The sequence below is a fragment of the Corella eumyota genome, chromosome 5 (genome assembly GCF_963082875.1).
Source record: "Corella eumyota chromosome 5, kaCorEumy4.1, whole genome shotgun sequence".
Taxonomy (NCBI): domain Eukaryota; kingdom Metazoa; phylum Chordata; class Ascidiacea; order Phlebobranchia; family Corellidae; genus Corella; species Corella eumyota.
In genome coordinates, this window is record NC_137494.1 from 9,841,051 (window position 1) to 9,861,172 (window position 20,122).

The 20,122-nt window shown below is 27.0% G+C and overlaps 2 protein-coding genes across 3 annotated transcripts; one reads left to right on the forward strand and one right to left on the reverse strand.

Annotated features, from left to right (window-relative positions):
* Positions 1–6,765: 6,765 nt before the first annotated feature.
* On the reverse strand, positions 6,766–11,677 carry LOC145752814 (TATA box-binding protein-associated factor RNA polymerase I subunit B-like). Of its 2 annotated transcripts, none has more exons than XM_082569158.1 (11): positions 11,346–11,677; positions 9,767–10,041; positions 9,458–9,546; positions 9,141–9,249; positions 8,881–9,038; positions 8,642–8,727; positions 8,324–8,484; positions 7,949–8,088; positions 7,509–7,713; positions 7,210–7,428; positions 6,766–7,097 (listed from the first exon to the last, which is right to left on the reverse strand). In XM_082569158.1, the coding sequence occupies exons 1-11, from the start codon at positions 11,562–11,564 to the stop codon at positions 6,839–6,841; spliced, it is 1,920 nt and encodes a 639-aa protein (XP_082425284.1). In that variant the 5' UTR covers positions 11,565–11,677; the 3' UTR covers positions 6,766–6,838. The 2 variants fall into 2 exon arrangements, with proteins under 2 accessions (XP_082425284.1, XP_082425283.1); XM_082569157.1 differs by having other exon boundaries at positions 9,141–9,267.
* A 480-nt stretch (positions 11,678–12,157) lies between these two features.
* LOC145752174 (U3 small nucleolar RNA-associated protein 15 homolog) lies at positions 12,158–19,934 on the forward strand. The gene is made up of 13 exons (XM_082568400.1): positions 12,158–12,297; positions 14,466–14,558; positions 14,950–15,134; positions 15,639–15,762; positions 15,999–16,053; positions 16,235–16,360; positions 16,660–16,795; positions 17,747–17,831; positions 17,962–18,106; positions 18,173–18,297; positions 18,681–18,814; positions 18,996–19,054; positions 19,129–19,934. The coding sequence occupies exons 1-13, from the start codon at positions 12,205–12,207 to the stop codon at positions 19,287–19,289; spliced, it is 1,521 nt and encodes a 506-aa protein (XP_082424526.1). The 5' UTR covers positions 12,158–12,204; the 3' UTR covers positions 19,290–19,934.
* Positions 19,935–20,122: the final 188 nt, after the last annotated feature.

Here is a 20,122-nt window from a genome sequence, read left to right on the forward strand (position 1 = left end):
AAAGTACCTTTTACGCAGTTATTTTAAGATAAAATTGACATTTTAAATAAGGTATTGTCGCATTTTTATACCAAATACAGTTAGTTACACGAAAAAGTCGGCAAACTGTTTTTTAATTCAAGCCCATCTCGTTGCGTTTAAAAGTAGAATAGAGTCAAAAAAAATTAAGGTTTTAACTTAAAGTGGAATAAAATAAATATTTGTGTATAAACAGATTTAAAAACAGTATACCGATGATGTAATGTAACAAAGCAGTAATATTCCATTTTTTGAAATTCCGCAGTCCATACCATTAAAACGTACAAAGTGAAACAAAGCATTATGACGTCACTATCCTCGTAAACAATGTATTATTTATAATAATTACACGTCCCATGCATTGCTTTAGAAGTTTAAATTTTTAAGGTTTAATTAAAAAATGAATCGGACATTTTTTAACAACTTTATTTTTTAAAATATTGTTGAGCTTCAAAACTTTACACACCGAGTTTTAATGTAATAAATAACATTCATCTCAACCTTATCGAAATATTGATTTATATTATAAAAAACAATACGCTAGGCTAGAACATTTACATTTTTAATCATGTTTAAAATAAATTTTATATTGTTTAAGTTTATTTGAAGCTTATTATATAAAAAACAAAATGGAGCCACGCAGTACCAACGACTTTTTAATTTTAGTACATTCTAAATATAGTAAGTTTCGTGCAAAATTAAAAACCACGATTTTTTTTATTAAAAATATCAAAATATCGTTATTGCGTCGCAATAAGTTATAAATAAAAAAAAACAAAAGATATTTAAGCAAGAATGTAAGCAAGATACTAATAAAATCTTAGTACTTTTAAATACTGTCTTAAGTGTATTAAACAACGAAAATTGATCCAATAAACATCAAACATTTCAACTATTTCCGGGTAGTCGTGGGAGAGCGAACAATACGACTTCAAATAGTTGGCAAATAAAAAAAACATGTCTTCTGTATTTATTTTTATTTAAAAATGATTTTTAATTAAATATACGGACAAATAATTAAACAGCATAATAAAAATAAAACCCAATATATAAATATTTATAAAAACCCTTATATATATAAGTAGAAAATAAATTATTTACCGTTTTTAAATCGTAAGCTTTTAAAGCAATAACTTTTTATGTTCATAAAATAGTTTACTTAAAAGTGTATTAGTCTCCGTACATGTTAAACAGAGTCAACCACAACATTCTATGTCTGCCGTGTTATCGTGACGTATTTTGTGATATTCGAAGATTTAGACAAAATCAGGCACTACAATCAAAACTAACTGTTTTAATATTAGGAATAGCAGTAAACATTAAAATACTTTTTTAATATTAACATTATTCTTTTAAAAAAACTACAAAACCTAACCTTTAAATCTGAGGTGACTAGCGCTTTCAAGATCGTATAATTTAAATAAATTGAAACATATTCGCGAAAAAAATTTGATGACATTTTTGTAACTATTATACTGAACACGTGTTACATACCAACAATTGAAATTAATTTATACTAGCTTTCTTGTTACAAACTTTATTTCCATCACTTTCTATGAGAATAAAAGTATTTGAAATATTTTTTACAATCAAAATATGAAAACATATTAAAAATTTGAACTAATATTTAAACTAAATTATTTACAACCAACAAAAAATAACTTCGTTGATTTTATAAGGTCTAGCTTTGCTCTCCAATGCATATCGTCTGGCGAAATGTTTAGTAAATAAAACCAAGTTCAATTCATTTAAGTAAGCCCTCGGGCTTCAACTTAAAAAAAAGCGTGATATATAAACTTAACTTAAATCGCAAATGTCTACGACCGCATATTTTTTTCGGCATAACATCAACGATTTTGAACCACTAAGTCAACACGTTGTCTAGCAAAATAGCCGTTAGAAATTGCCCGCCATTACAAGCTGACATGACATTTATTAAGGTCGTACCTAAAAGGTTGTTGTTATTAAACCTTAAAATTAGCGAAGTAATATAAAATGCATAAATAAAACAACAATTTAAATTTTGAGATTTTGGTAATTCTTAAATTGTAATTTTTTTATGGTTTTATTTTGCAGAAAACATTAATAAATTTAGTTAAAGTCTTTTTAAGGATTTAAATACTTTATTTTGATTACTCACTCATGGACTATATATTTTAATTTCCTGTAAAGGGATTTAATTTATAAAACGTGTGAAAAGCTTAATTGTTCATTAAATCCTCGTTATAAAACAAAAAGTCATGAGTTAAAAAAATTATAGATATATAAGAAAAAAAAAAAATTAAATTGATTTTAACCAAAGTTAAAATAAAAATTAAATGCCAATTTAGTAACACAATCAAACAACAAATGTTAAGTGAATTTTTAAATAATATTGAAATAAGTTGTATATATAATGTCATTTTAAAGTTAGTACCGTTTTTTTTTAAGTAGGTCAGTAACCTGATAACACATACAAATTTTCCAAATGTTAATTAACTTTAGGATTCATGTGACTTTCTAGGTAAATGGAATAAGAAGTTTACAAACACTAATATGCACCGAATCACAGCGCACTTAAAGATGCAAAAAAGTGTTTGAAATAACATCATTCCAATATTGGCTAAAAGAACATGACTATGACAAAAAAAACTTAGCAATTACTTATGATCTGATAGTTTACATGACCAGTTATTTCGACCAAAAAAAAAGTTACACTTAAACAGTACAAAAATTAAACACCTTTTGCAATGCAACATCAAACAAAAAATAAAAACCAAAAACAAAACGTGGTACACATATTATCACCATCAAATTTAAACATATTATGAATGTAAAAAACTGATTAAAAAATGTTTAATTCTAAACTTTACAAAAACCATTCTAAGATAAAAAAGGGGCGATCAGTTCTTTGGTTAATGTGCCCAAGATGATCTTCCCTTACATAACAAAAATTACAATGCCTACATAAGTTTTGCAACATGCAGATTTATAATTGCTTATATATTAAAAATATGTATGTGTGTTTAAAAATCATGAAATTGATACAATTATTATACATTGCTAAAAGTAAAATTATCTGCCAATTAAAGATAAAAGAGGTGCATTTACTTTAGGTAATAAGAAAATAAGAACATTGATTTCTGCTGCCTTTTAAAAACATATCATGACTAAACAATATTAGAAAAGTGACTTATTTAAAAACAAGGCAATTACGGTTTTGGATTGAAAACATAACTGTAACTATTGGTTTGTTTGATAATTTCATTTCTTTAAATATTGTTTACCACTCAACACAATGTGTTTAAAAAAAACACAATGTGTTTAAAAATAAACTTAAAAATAAACAACAGCTCACAATAATAGCTATTTGGAAACAGCCTGACTGACAAACTGAGTGCACATAAATTGTTGGTACACATTTTAGCCTGAATTTAACAAAGAATTGTGCAAGTTTAAAAAACTGCAACCCAAGTTTAAAAGTTTCTGCATGTAATTATCAACAATCAGACGCATTAAATTGTTACTAATATTAATTTGTGTTTACAGACAGCAGAACACTATCTGTTTAGGCTCAAGACCTGACCCCTTTTTGGACAGCATGATTCGTAAATAAATAGCAGTCAGTAAACCATTACATTTTGGGTTGTCAGGTTTGTCCCTTTGTTGTGGTGCTGAAGTTAAAAAGTTTTAAATTCTTAAAAAAAAAACTTTTGTGGTTTAGTACCATTTTATAGGTTGCCAGTTATGTACTTGGGTCATATTTAATCTTTTTTTGCATTGCATAAACCTTAAAAAATTAAAGATATGTTTTTTTGATATAAGCTATTGGTGATTTTAACAACAATTTAAAAGCACAATTGTACCAAAAATTTAGGCGCACACACACTTACACACACATTGCGCTCTTTTTTTTAATGTCAATACCCTTTTTTTTAGCTGTAAACCGTTTAATTCAATCAGCATATTGCAAAAAAATGATTATGTTACTTTCTTTGCCATTATAAAACAAAGTTTTTTTCAAACATTCAAAAACAAACTTTTTTTAAAAATATTTTTAATGATTTAAAATTTATTAATATTTATATGGTGTAAAATCATTTGGTTTAAATATATATAAACCTATATATTATATAGATGAATAACATTTGTAAATAATCCTAGTGTGAACTGCACCGGTCATTTCGACCAGCAGACTCCTTAGCTCGAAGATTTAAAAAAAATAAGTTAACAACTGTTGCCCTAAACAGTAACTAAAAACAGCATTTTTTCGCAAATGTTTTATTAAAAATATAAACTGTTTATGGTCTCATAGACGAAAAACTGTTTTTACTCACGATCACCTAAAGTGCATAAACCCAGTTGCCAGCACAGACTGACATATTCACAATTATCTAAAAACAGTCTGACAGTCTTCAAGTCGAAAATTTAGAGCTCTATTAGCGTCGTCCGCCTAGAATTGCAGAATTTTTATATCCTTACCCTACTTTATTTAAAGGCATGAACAACGAATTGTAGTGTTTTTATATAAATTTTAAAAACAACCATAAACCAACCACCGGCACTGTTACATTTAAAAATTTTGCTCTGTACTAGCTTGTAGTTGGTAAACAAAACATATTCTTTATTTTAATCATAGTCCATAGCGTTTCTGCCTGTCTGCACTTTCAAGAAAAGCGGTAAAACCAAATTGCAACAAACTGACAAAAGATAGAAAAGGTGTTTAGATTTTTTTATTTTAGCAATACTCTAAATTTTTTACGAAATATTATGTTGCTATAAAAACTTACACCGCTAATACAAAAATAATAAAAATGTACTATAACTATATTTATTATTTTACAAATTTAATATTAAATTGTTAATATTAGTTAAATTATTTACAAAGTTAAAGTAAGTAAATCTAACTTAAAAGATGCAAAAAGCAGTAGGCGGATTTTGATTTAAAATAAAAATAATTTTATTTTAGTTGGCCTAAATGTTTTATTGTTGGTTAAATCCGTCTAGTACTCTATTGACAAAAAGCCTCTACTGCAAAGGCATGTCACCTGCAAAAGTTAATTTCTTTTTTACATAATGATCATTATAAAGTATGATCAATTGATCATTGTTTTACAGTTTTCAAAACATAGGTAAGTAACATTTTTTTAATAAAATATTTTTTTGAATTACCTATGTTAAATTTTTTTAACTATTGTACTTTTTGCCAAATTTCATTTTGAATATTGGTAAAATATGGTCTTGCGTTAAAGGTATACGCCGGCTTAACGTTGCAGACTCCCCGCAGTTTAATGAAAAATTTCGAGGCCGAGAGCGATTGGTCGTAAAATTTTGAAGGCCTACAGCACTTGTCTTTAATCCCGTTTAAAATTAGTTTTTGAAACATAAATCTTAAAAAAATAGATATTCTAAAAACTAATGTATGTCATTAACGTAACAACCAATTAAATTTTTTTATGTATTATACTTTTTGTCAAATTTTATTTTGAATTTTGATAAAGTCATACGTTGACATCAAACGCGGCCTTTAAAATTATGAAGGTCAAAAGGAAATTTTGCAAGCCACAAGCGCCCATCATTAATCCGTTTTAAAAATACGTTTTTAGGAAAAAAATCTTTAAAAAAAATTTTTCTAAAAACTAACATATATATTTATCGTAACAACTTATTAATTTTTTTTTATGTATTATACTTTTTGTCAAATTTTATTTTGAATATCGGTAAAATATGGTCATCAAACGCGGGCTTTAAAATTATGAAAGTCGAAAGGAAATTTTGTAAGCCACAAGCGCCCATCATTAATCCATTTTAAAAATACGTTTTTAGGAAAAAAATCTTTAAAAAAATAAATATTCTAAAAACTAACATATATATTTATCGTAACAACTCATTAAAATTTTTTTACGTATTATACTTTTTGTCAAATTTTATTTTAAATATCGGTAAAATATGGTCTTAAGCTGACATTTTACGCGGCAATTTTGTTACCGACCCCCAGCGTTTTTTTTGCAGGCCGAACCTTCTGGCTGAAGCTTCTGGCAACCGTAAGAATACTTGCTACACCACACATGAGGTCGTGGGTTCAATTCCCGCTGATCTCATGCTGTAGCGCCCCTGAGTAAGGCGCTATACACGGTATGAACCTACCATTTTGCAAAAAAATGCGTCCAGTATTTTATATATATTTGTTTATCCTTGAAGTTAAAGGGTCGACTTCATGACCAAACAAAGTAACATTTGTTACCCGGACCCAGTCTCGAGTTGCCTTTGGCAGTTTATATTAATATAAATTATAAATGCCATACTTAGGCTGCTGATTAAGCATTGGCTCAGCAGGAGTTCATACCATTTATGACGAGACCCTTACTCAGGCCACAAAAGCATGAGAGCGGTGAGGATCGAACTTTGTAACTCATGTAGTGGAGCCAAGAGTTTTGACCACTACACCACGCTGCCGGCTTGTTAAATCGATTGATATACAATAAACAAATTATTTTCTAAATTTTTCTGTTTCGGCTAATAGATCGTACTTTAATACTTTTTAATTTCCATATGTTCATTTACTGCCTTGCAAAATTTTCGTACTCGCAGTTCATGCCGAAATCCCTCTTGCATTTTACAACATTTTGCCAATTCTTTTTTGGGTCCATAAAGTAACATTATTAAGGTCACCCAAAAGTAAAGCTAAATTCTTAGACAACCAAACCATTCTTATAACACTTACGGAATGAATAAAATAAAAATTATAAAAAAATTTATTTGCACATTATTTGGCGAAAGATCACCACATCAAAAATAAAATCTCGATATGCAGTATAATTTAAAAATTAAATGTTAAAATTTATCCAACATTAAAAGATTCCCATTCAGTAAATAAGTGTTTCTGCTCCTTTCTTGCTTCAAGATAAGGTGCGATAATACTTCGCTCAACATCCTGAACCACAGTATGAATAAGTGGTTTGCAGGCACACGTTATTTCTGAGGCCAGTGTTAGAACAAAATCATAAGTTTTGTGGAATTTTAACTGTCCCTTAACAAGCGCATCGTTAACTAATTCAAACTGGCATGATAATTTTGTTCGTTTAGAAAAATTTTCCAATCTAAAAGTACAACTTTTTTACGAAACAATAATAATTTAAATTGTATGTAAACAAAACACAGTGCAACGATTTTAATACAAGCAAAATAAAAAAACAAAAATCAAGAACAAACCTTGAAAATTTGTCAGCATACCAAATATAATCAGGATCCTTTGCTAATTTGTTTACCAAATCCTGCAAACATTTCCCCATCATGTTTAAATCTTGAGTGGGTTTCTGTGAGACTTGAGGACAATTTCTAGCATCCCTTCGGAATTCGAGTTCATCAAGATTTAATTCAGCCATTTTTATGAATACTTCGGTTCGACATTGGGCCGTATCTTTCTTGTAACTAATAAATTTTACACTTTATTTAACTACCTTTATTGCAACTACAACAAATTTAACAAAAATAAAACAAATCAAAATTACCTAGTACTTATTTTATTCCCCCCCTCCTCCTTGCAAATTAATGTGGAAGCAATTAACAAATTATTCCAATGTTCTACATAAGATTGTATATCATCAACTATATTAACATCTTTCATATGAAATGTATTAGCAGGGTTGGACTGATTTTTACTTCTTCGTTGTAAATGATAATAAACCCAGGTTTTCCAAATAAATGGATCACAATCTATTTTGAAGCAATAAGAACCGAATTAGTTGTATATATAATAAATATTATTACAACATATTCAAAGAATAAAATTTTATATAACAACATAATATTATATTTACTAACTTAAATACACAAGTTAATTTTTTTTCAAAGTGTTCAACTACAAAACTAGAATCAAGCTAGCGATTTAAAATGTTAAAACAACCTTTATCTGAAAGAGCATTCAATTATACAAAAGAAGTTTTCTCACCAGACATGTGTTTTTCACATTTAACAACATTTATATCATTTGTCCACTCCCTTTTTTCATCCAAACCACATAAGAGTTTCAGGCTTATTATTATAAGGGAAATTGCCTCAACCTCAGGAATATTTTTGTGCCTCGAGTCTCTGATTAGAAAACAAATCTATGTTTTAAAAAAAACGGCAACAAAGATATGTAGTGTGCCTTGGCAGTTATATTTTTACATACTGTATATTAAAATTAATAATTTAAAGATATTTTAATTCTAGAAATTCATTTAATTTTTCAAAATCCCTTGAGATTTCAAAATCCCTTGAATAACAATATCATCTGAAATATAAACAGTAGAATAAGTTACTTCTAAGAATTAAAAAGGTTTACCTTTCAAACTTGACAACTAATGTAAGTTTGTAAATAAAATTTAATAATGTTTTTGGCAGGTTAAGCTCTAAAATATATCGTACTATAAGATGAAATGGACTCCTTTCTGCTATCTCTGGCATTTCTACAAATTTTGACATTGACGCTTGTAAATATGCCATCTAATTTCATAACAAAATTGAAATTAATAAACACTCTTTAAAAAAATAAAAACAACAACGGAGTTAGTTTTAAACTAGTGTTTACTAAAACAATAGAACAGCATAACATGTCTACAATATTTTCACGGTTAAAAATCTTATAAAATAAACAACTTGCCTTTTGGTAAGTAGGAATTGGCTTGTTTTGAATATTCAAGTCAAAGTTTGTAAGTTTCATATGTGGCGGTAGGCAGTATAGGCAGTCTAAAACATCATGTTATTGTACTAACTTATAATATTTTTTTACTAAAAACTACCTACATCATACACAAACTAGTAACACTCATAAATGGAATAGGCTAAAAAACATTAAGACTTTTTTTTAAATAAGCTAAAAAATATTTAAAAAATTTCCACCAATATAAGGTAAATATCCTTGTTGAATCCACAATATAAGATCTCCTGTTGTAATATATTCTTGGCACCATTTTAATCCAATTTGTATAATGGCCAATAACTTGGTAATAGTAAGAAAACTAATTTTTGATCTTAGTTGAATGACCTCACCCCTATCTCTAATTTAAATAAATCCAATTTAGTTTGTTTAAAATGCACTAAAAAAGGTAGACAATGCATATTTTTACATCACTGAATTTCAATACAAAAATATATATAACCTTCCATTTGTTCTGCGATCTATTCTTGTATATTTTGATTTTAAGGAGTCTTCAACATCATCTTTAGAGTCAGAACTTGATTCACTTGCAAGTGAAAACCATTCTTCATCTGATCTTAATGAATTTTCTAAATTTAAAGAAGGGATATTTGTGTAGGTAATTTTTTAAGGTAGTTTAAAAGTCATGATTAGATTATTTATAAATTAAAATATTGTGCTTCCGAAACACCAACTCAAAGTTTAAACAATATTGAAGTTAGGTTAACATAATAATAACTCCTTAATAATAAATTTGTGTGATAAGCTAAAAATTTTAACCTAATAGTTTTTTTGGTTTTTCAGTTTTTCTTTTTTTTCCCCGAGTTTCATAGTTTTCGTCATCATCATCAGAAGATGAATTAATATCACTTTAAAATAAAAATAATTTATTTAAACAAATGGTAGGCATTTTTTTGTATTCAATAGTCATTAAAGTAACGTAATCAAGCAAGTAGGAAAGAGTTTTGGCATCAGATAAATTTATTAAGGCAAAAAAGGAATTTAAAATAAAAAAACTAATAAACTTGTGTTAGGTGTTAAGGGGTTTTGCCTAAACTAAAAAATACATAATATTAAATTTATGATTACTGTTTGTATGTTCTTCTGGTTGGAACTTTAAGTCTCATTGAATTTTTTGTAGTAGGAAATAAACTTTTTTTGTTACACTTTGATCCAAGAACCCCATTTAAATATTCGTCTCGAAATGTCATTAAACTTAAGGGTTTTAATTTTGAAGTAGTCTGGTCAACAACACAGTATCCACTTAGTTGTAAATATTTAAACCAAATTTGCTTGACAATGTCCTTTAGTTGTGTGGTAACACCAAGTTTAACCAAAGCTGCCACTTGCGCTTTCAAAATAACCTTTAGCAAAAAAAAACATTTAATTAGTAAATAGGTTAAATTGTTTTTATACTCAAGAAGGTTAGATATTATTGATTAAAATCCAATCCAGTTAATGTATAATAAAACAAGACGTTTTTTTCCCCGGTTACCTTATAACAATGCCGACCCCTGGCCTAGCACCCCAATCACTATAGTATGCTATTGCTAAAATAATATTTCTAAATATCATTGTATCGTTATCGTTTGTTTTTTTGCCTTAACAATTTTTTAAAAGACACTATGTTGCTGTTGGTCATGTTGTTGTAAGTTTTTCTATAAAATATTCAATGACTGGAAAGTTATTAACGCAACACATTTCTTATGCTTGATATTTTAATAGCTTTTGGTTTGCTGTCATAAATTGTAATTTTAGTGTAAAAGTTTAATGTAAGTCTAACACTATCTTTTTCATGTATAGGATACTGTGTAACTTAGGAGTAATTGCTAATGTATATAAAAATTTATTTTAAAATATAATTATTTATCATTATTTTAAATAGTTTACTATATAAATTTTTTTTATGTTAAATATTAGGATAATTTGTGTTAAGTTATCTATGTTTATATGTTACTGGTAAATGCTTATTCATGTTTTAACAACGGTTTTAAAATGCCTTTTACCAGTCTGTTAATTTATGTTGTGTTTATTTTAACTTTGATATTTATTTTAACTTTAAATTTTTACTTCTCACTAAAGACAATATTAAGGCTTAGACTCGTTCATTTAAATAATCACACAAACATATTATTAGAAAAAAATTTACCATCATGTTTTGTGTTGGTAACAATTACCAGTACAAAAAATAAAAAAACCAAAAAGAAGTTTGTCCCTTACGACTTAAACACAGGGTGTAGAATGCATATTTCGTAGCCTACACATTAAAAGTTTAGGATACCTTTAAGCTGTAAAGGATCGAATGTATCAAATGGACCAAAGGGATCCATTTGCTTAATTGGATTCATGCATGTATTTAATCTATTTGTTTCAAGCAGTTTATTTAATCCATCCTATATAATTTGGTCCATTCAATTTAATTCGGTTTATTTGGTCTGTTCGATTCATTTTGCTGTTTAGTGATTTGGTCCATTTAATATAATTAATCTCATAAATTGTATCCATTTGACTTTCATAGTTAACAATGCTTTTGTTTTTCGGTTAATTCTTATTGCTTACATTAAAAACACCATACTTACTATATTAAACATATACTGGTAATTTACCATTTTAAAAAAGATTTAAACTATACACATTTTGATCACAAGATTTACTGCAATAAAAGTACCTGATAAGCTTCAACAGTGTACCAAGGTTTTCCACGATCAATATGTTTATCTTTTTTTTTTTCCCGTCTAACCCTAATAGCCCTGCCCATTTGCACTGTATTAGTATCATCAAAACCTTGCTCAACTATTTCCTGCGTTTGAGTACAGCACATCTTGCAAAAATAAAGTCCATCCGTCAGTTCGAACTCTTCACTATCACAAACCATGCAAGTCGGCATAATTTTATTTCTTAATTTCCAAAATTTTAACAAGGTCACAAAAACACTAACATGCCAAAAACAAAAAAAGTAAGAAAATGTCTTAAACGTAAAGAAAACATTATTATGTTTGAAAACTTTCATTTCCGCATTTCGAATTTATTGTCATCCTAAGTATTCTTATCATTATTAATGTCAAACTTGTGTAAAAGACAATGTAAAAACTAAGTATAACAAAGTCTACCCAACGTTTATTTATGTACTTTAAAAAACTGGTCAAATTCATGCGTAAACTTCGTAATTTCGTATTATACGCATTATAGGTGACGTCACAAATTAGGGGTTTTTAAATGTTGTTCCATAGAAAACCACGTGTGTTTTTTGGCGGATGGTATAAAAGGGATGTCTTTGGATATCAAAAAATAATTTTAATCAATTCGCTTATTATTTGGCTATAAAAAAAGGTATTTTTTAATAAATAAGTGTTTTAGATGCCACTGTTAAAACTAAACACTGTACAGTAAAATTAGATTGGTAACATAATTGTGGGAAAATAAGCAACCGTGTTTAAAAGCTATCCATAAATATCCGTGTTTAACTCATACCCTTGTGTACATGTGTTGAGTCCTAATAAGTTACAAATTTTTGATGTTATTTTAAAATGTCTTCAAGGTATAAGTCGATTCACGCTGTTCCATTGGTTACCAAAGACCGAAAACTTAATTATGATTATCAATATTGGCGAGGATTTCAGGTAAACAAATTTTGATGTAAATTATTTTTGTGGGTTTGTTCGTTTTGTTACTCTGTTGTTGCTTTTTAAAAGTGTTGTTGTAATTTTTTTTGGCTCTTAGCAATTTTTTTTATATTTGTAGAGTTGAAAAATTTTGTATGGAATTTTTTTGCAGTATCTTATTAGCAATGTACAAAACTTTTCTAAATGGGCAGTGAGGGCAACTTGCACATCCTGGGCATAGCAGGGCAGTTGGCAAAACCTGGATCCTTATGGATATTGCCGAATATTTTTTTATAGGCAATTACGCTCAAAATAAAATGTCCTGAATACTTTTAAACTGTTTATTACAGTGAAACTTGCCTATAATTTATGTTTTGGTACTAATTACTATATTAAAACCTGCAAATACCATTTATTTTTGTATTACAATATGTGCATCATGGATATTTTTGCATTGATTGTTCCGTCACAATATGTTTATCACGGATATTTTTATATTTCCTACTATATAGTTAAATCTGTATCACGGATATTTTTATATCGGTTAATATATAGTTAAACTGTATCACGGATATTTTTGTATCGGTTAATATATAGTTAAATCTGTATCACGGATATTTTTATATCGGTTAATATATAGTAAAATTTTATCACAGATATTTTTATATCGGTTAATTTATAGTAAAATTTTATCACAGAAATTTTTATATCGCCTACTATATAGTTAAACTGTATCACGGATATTTTTGTATCGGTTAAAATTTTATCAAAATAAAAATATCCGTGATACAGTTTCACTATATATTAACCGATACAAAAATATCTATGATACAGTTTAACTATATATTAACCGATACAACAATATCCGTGATACAGTTTAACTATATATCAACTGATACAAAAATATCCGTGATACAGTTTACCTATATAATAACCGATACAAAAATATCTGTGAAACAGTTAAACTATATATTAACCGATACAAAAATATCCGTGATACAATTTAACTATATATTAACTGATACAAAAATATCCGTGATACAGTTTACCTATATAATAACCGATACAAAAATATCTGTGAAACAGTTAAACTATATATTAACCGATACAAAAATATCCGTGATACAATTTAACTATATATTAACTGATACAAAAATATACGTGTTACAGTTTAACATATAGTAGGCAATATAAAAATATCCGTGATACAGTTTAACTATATATTAACCGATACAAAAATATCCGTGATACAGTTTAACTATATATTAACCGATACAAAAATATCCGTGATACAGTTTAACTATATAGTAGACAATATAAAAATATCCGTGATACAGATTTAACTATATATTAACCGATATAAAAATATTCGTGATACAGTTTTAACTATATAGTAGGCAAAATAAAAATATATGTGATACAATTTTACTATATATTAATCGATAAAAAAATATACGTGATACAGTTTTAACTATATATTACCCGATACAAAAATATCCGTGATACAGTTTTACTAAATATTAACCGTACAAAAATAGCCGTGATACAGTTTACCTATATATTAACCGATACAAAAATACACGTGATACAGTTTAACTATATATTAACCGATACAAAAATATCCGTGATACAGTTTAACTATATATTAACTGATACAAAAATATCCGTGATACAGATTTAACTATATATTAACCGATACAAAAATATCCGTGATACAATTTTACTATATATTAACCGATACAAAAATATCTGTGATACAGTTTTAACTATATATTAACCGATACAAAAATATCCGTGATACAGTTTTAATTATATATTACCCGATACAAAAATATCTGTGATAAAAAAAAATCCATCAATATCCGTGGAAATCTGGGTTTTACCCACACCCACATAGCAGGCATAGTGAGCAACATGCTAAAAGTGGATAATTTAAAAAAAAATACTAGCTCTTTTTATGATAATTTATAACAAACTGACAAAAAAATAATTGTTACATATATATACATAAAAAAATAAAGTCTTTAAAAAAGCGGTATTGACACAGACAGCTACATAGGGTGTAGGAATTGCAATAGCATTACACATTGAATGGAATGCTCACCTTACCTAGAATGTGCACCTTGTTCACCATAATTATTTGAAGGTATACCTAATATGCAATTAATAAACCAAGAATTTTTTAGTTTCCAGTAACTATTAAGGAGAAAGGAGTTGCAAATGATTTGTGTTTTCAACCAACATCCCCATTTAATTTTGCCGCTACTTCATTAACAAAGGTAAAAAAATTGTTTTTTGTTGGTATTCATGACAGGCAAAAAAAAATTGTCGATTAACAACATATTGGTTAAACAACAGCACACAATTTTCTCCAGTATCATTTGTGTTGTTTAGATAGAAATTTTACCAAAAAATCACTGCTACCCATATTTAAATTTTGGTAGGTAAAGTGTTTTTTAAGTAAATGAAACAGAGCCTTAATGTTGCTTGTGGAAACAAATAGTTTTTGTTAACATATTTTTTAATTTAAATAAAGTTATATATTGTTATAACTGTTACAAAAGTAAAAAATACATAAATCTGTTTAAAAATTTTTTTTTTTATGTATATATATATATATAAAAACGGTTTAAATAATTTTTAAATTAAAAAATTTTTAATAAACTTTAGATTCAGTTATACAACCCTGAAACATGTGAAATTGTTAAAACTTTTTCCCGGTTTCATGATGTTGCCTATGGAGCTCACTTTCGTTCAGATGGTAAATTATTGGTGGCTGGAAACGAAGATTCAAAAGTTCGATTATTTGATGTAGCTGGAAGAGTTCCGCTTAGAATTTTTAAAGGACATACAAGGTTAAGTTTTTGTAAATTGTTTTATCACAGAATTTTTTTAAAATTTCATATGAATTATAATCGAAAAAAATAAACCTTACTTAAACGAATGTGCAATATAATACAATGTATGTATAAACTTTTTTTAACTAAAAATTTGTATATCAAAAGGCATTATATTTATAGCATCTTGCTTATAGTAGTTACATGAGTTGTTGTTAAAGTTTTATATAAGTTTTAATTTAAACAAACCAATAACTGTATCTTTTAAAAAAGTAGTTACAAACTAGTGGTTATGTTGTAACTTTGGTTTTATAAATAATTTCGCTATTCTAAGAGTGGATTTGTTGTCATTTTATTTGTTGCCCTAGAACAACTGTTCCATTTGGGGAGAATTAGTGAAGATTTGGTTTGTACAGTAATAGTTTTTTTGAGTGTGTCAATTAACTAATGTAATGTATGTTTCCATAAACATAATACGACTTTATGAGTTGTAGTAAAATTCCAACTGAAATATTTTTACAGACCAGTTCATGTTGCAAGATTTTGCAACAATACCACTCAAATATTTTCGGCCGGAGATGATAAATATGTTAAAGTTTGGGATGTTTCGACCGAAAAAATAATCAACAATTATTCACATCATAAGGTTTTTAGGCTTAATGATTCATTTTTATTGTATTAAGTCATAATGGAACCCCTTTATAATTTTTATTTCGTTGTTGCTGCCTTCTTATTTCTGATTTCTATAATATAAAACAACAAAGATTGCTAAATTTTTCTTTTTACATTTTAGCATGTAACAAAAAATAAAAGTATATATTATTTTTATAAGAAATCTAAATTTTTACTTCTCTGCATTACCATAAATTTTTGTATTTTTAGGATTATATTAGATGTGGTTGTTCAACAACTTCGAGTGAAAATATTATTGCAACAGGTAAATAATAAAAAATAAATTTACTTCAGTTACTTAAGTCTTTATTGAGTTTTTTAAACATAATAATTGTGTTTTTTCTATTTATACACTTAAAACGAAATAAATGACTGCGCAATTCCAGATATATTAATAAATAAATGACGGCAATGTTAATTAAAAAAAAAATCGAAAATACATTTAGGATCGTATGATCATACAATTTTGATGTTTGATAAAAGAACAAACAAACCAACAGCTATAATCAACCACGGAGATCCAGTTGAATCTGTTCTTATGTTTCCAACTGGAACTATTTTACTAAGTGCAGGTGCAATTAAACAAAACACTATTTTTTGCTACTCTTTTATTCATAGTAAAATAATCTGTGACTTCTTCAATATTTTAACCTGTTTGAAGTGGTTGGTAATGTGTGATATTTTATAATAACTAAAATAATCAAACTCATTACATTAACTCAACACTTTTTTAATAAAAACAGTGTTGATAGCATAAATTACTATTGTGCCTTTTGCAGATTATTGCAACCCATTATGGCATTTAAAGGCTGCTGTGGGCTATATATCATATTTTTAAGTTTTAACTTAACACTATTGATTGTAATTGAAGGTGCAAATTGTATAAAAGTTTGGGATGTATTACAAGGGGGAAAATTACTTGCAAGGGTGAGCAACCACCACAAAACAATAACTTGCTTACGGTTTAATCACAACTTCACTAGACTGCTCTCTAGCGCTCTAGATGGGTAAAATATATAAATTAATAATAAGTTATTATACTAAATATATATGTCAGGGTACTTTAAATTATTATTTCTAATTCTAACAAAAATAACACCTCCAAGGCACATTCAAAATAATTTTCTTAATTGCTAATACTTTTTTTACAATCAATGACATAAATAGTTACTTTAAGTACCGTTTTCTTTTTTATTAGGCCTATATTGTTGTTAGAGTTCAATATCTTTAATTTCAAAATATATTGTTATTGTACTGCTCAGTATCTTTTGTTCTTGCATAATTTCTGTTCTCGGTTATCTAAAAGTTTTAAAATGTTAGTATTTTGTTTGTCATGACATAATGATTTGTACAAATAATTTGTAGGATTTAGATATAACTAATTAAAAGGTGTTTGTTTATTCTAAAGGCTATAAAGTTTTAAATTTTTGTCAATTTTGTATCATAATGTCAATTACTTAAAACTGGGTGAAAAAAAATAACCATTATCAAATTTTTAAATTTATGCCAATTGTTTATCATAGTTTTAAAAAAATATAGAGAGGTCTTTAAAATTATATTTTGTTTGTTTTTTTAAATTTTAAGGTGGTTGTTTTAATTTTAAAATCAAGATTAATATTTTGTTTTCAAGTTAATTTTTTAATATGATATCAAAACATTAAAATTATAATTACAAATTAATATTTGTTTATTTTTTAAAATAATAATAAAATTTTTAAATTGAAAGATCTAAAATTTTGTTGTGAAATATTATTTAATTTAGGCTGGCACGCTTTAATTGTTAAATAACATTTTTTTATGGATGTTGTTTTATTAGTTACAATTATAAAAATATACCTTAATAACCACTTTAAAAAAAGGAAAATTAAAAAAAGGGATATTCAAACTAAAAAGTAATAAAAAGTTTCCAACTTAGTTTTACTAATAACTTTTAAATACATTTATTATTTTATTTACAGGCATGTTAAAATATATGACGTTTCTACTTACAAAGTTGTTCACAATATTGATTATCCTGCTCCTATACTTAGTATGGATATATCAGTAAGTATTTTGTAATATATTCGTTCTAAATTTGCTAATTGTTTAATTCTACTTATTTATATATTGGATGACTTTACAGTTTTATTAATGATATTTAAAAATAAAAGACAAGCAATTTATTGTTCCCTAGAGTGACGACAAAACTTTGGTTGTTGGAATGCTCGACAAAACGATTTCGATCAGACACAGAAAAAATTCACAACTAACTATAAACAACTTTGAAAATAATTCAATTTCAAAAAGAAAACAGAAAGAAAAAAGGGTTTTTATGAAAGGTTAATATTATTTTTTTAAGAAAATTCCTTTACCGTAAAATTTTATTTAACTCTTTTTTTACGCAGGAAAACTTTTTACGCCAAATAAAGAAGATCTTGTTGTTCATAATCAAACTCGTGAAAGATTGGCAAAATATGACATTTATTTTAAAAAATTTGAACACAGTAAAGCCTTTGATGCTGCCTTAGCGGTAAGTTTTTTTAAATTATTGTAACTTCTTTTATCCTATATTTTTGTCATTGATATGAAAAGGCTGTTTTCACAGCCTTTATTGTAGGGTAACATTTGTTACTTTAAACAAGTTCGAGATGTCTTTTGTCTATTACAATATTATTAGTAATTATTCTTCCATAATTAATCCGCTTATTGGTTTTGGGCTCGGGAGACATTGGTATGTCTACTGTTTATAGATGCTACTCCTGGGCATTACAATGTGACTGCAGTGGGAATCAAACAATTGACCGGCCCCATGTTGTAAAGTCAGGTGTGCTAACACCATGTCTGGCTTCTAATAAAAATTATTTTGGGTTCCATTTTTTTAGTTTCCATTTTAACTTAGACTTCTTATTTTAGCCAAACGTACAACTTAAAAGCCCCGAAGTTACTGTTGAAGTAATAAAAATTTTAATTCAACGTGGAACTATTAACTCTGTCTTGGCTGGAAGAGAAGATAATAAACTTACAATTTTGTTAAAGTTTTTGTGCAGGTATTCCTTTATTTTAAATAACGATTTATTAATATTTAATTGTTTTGATTTATTATTTATTAAGTTGTATATTTTGTTTGGCTACTTACGATATTTACTAAAAAAAACAGTATAGCTTTGGCCTTAGTTTTAGCTATAAATGTAATTTTGATAGCCTTAATTTTAAAATTTTTATTTTTAGAAATTTAGTGAAAATAAACTTTGCTCCAATATTAATGGATATTGCTGAAATGGTTATAGGTAAGTTTCTAGTAATTTATAATTAAAAAAAATTATTTTTAATAATTCACAACGTTAATGTTAAACTTTGCCAGATATTTATTTGGAAACTGTTGACGAATTTTCCGTTCCTGTTACCAACTTGTTTCAACGTCTTTGTTCAATAGTTCGCAAGGAAGCAAATTTACAACGGGAAATGAATAAACTTAAAGGATTAGTTGATGTTCTTCTAGGCTCTAACACCCAAAATTTGTAATTTATATCTTTATCCTCGACCTTCCCACACCAAGGATAAAGATATATACAAAAAAACTTTGATAACTAAAACATTAAACGATATCATAACAAAAACTTAAAATTTTCGTAAAATTATAATTTGTACAACATTTTAAAAAGTGAACAGTTTTTCTATTCTTCCCATTTTAACTGATTGATTTTTCAATACCGAAATATAAAGTAATGTTATCGCGTGTTTTTATTTATATAAAACAAATAAAATTTTGTTTTGGAATGTGTGGCAGCGAAACGAATGGATTCTATGAAAATGCAAAATGTTGAACCGTTTTCATTCTTAGATTAAAATTTTTGGTCGCGCAACTTAGTTTTATACTGATGTTATAGGTGTATTCAATAATTTAAAAATATAAAATGTCTTATTTTTAGTTAATTTTGATTTCTGTTTTGCCCCATTTCCGCCCCAGACTTTATCATTCTGATTGTATTTTAGGCATTTTTAAGCTAAATTTAGCTTTGTTTAGGTAAACAAATACTAATTTTACTAAAATGTCCATTTTTGAAATAAAATCGCCTAAATTTAAATTTTATAACAAAACTTTTACAGCTTAAAATAAAACTTGACAAGCCTGTAATTAAAAACTACATTTGTATTATTGATACGTTATAATCATTAATCAATAAAGAAGAGTGACGCCACTTTGCGTTTTGGAAAATTCTTTTTATTTATTTAAGAAGTGATACTCATGTTTATTTTTCATTTTTTGATCATCTTGTCGTTATTATCGGAGGTCGAAAAATGGGGAATTGCCTTGATTTTCCGAGTTACAAGCCTTTATTTTCTTTTTGTTCTGA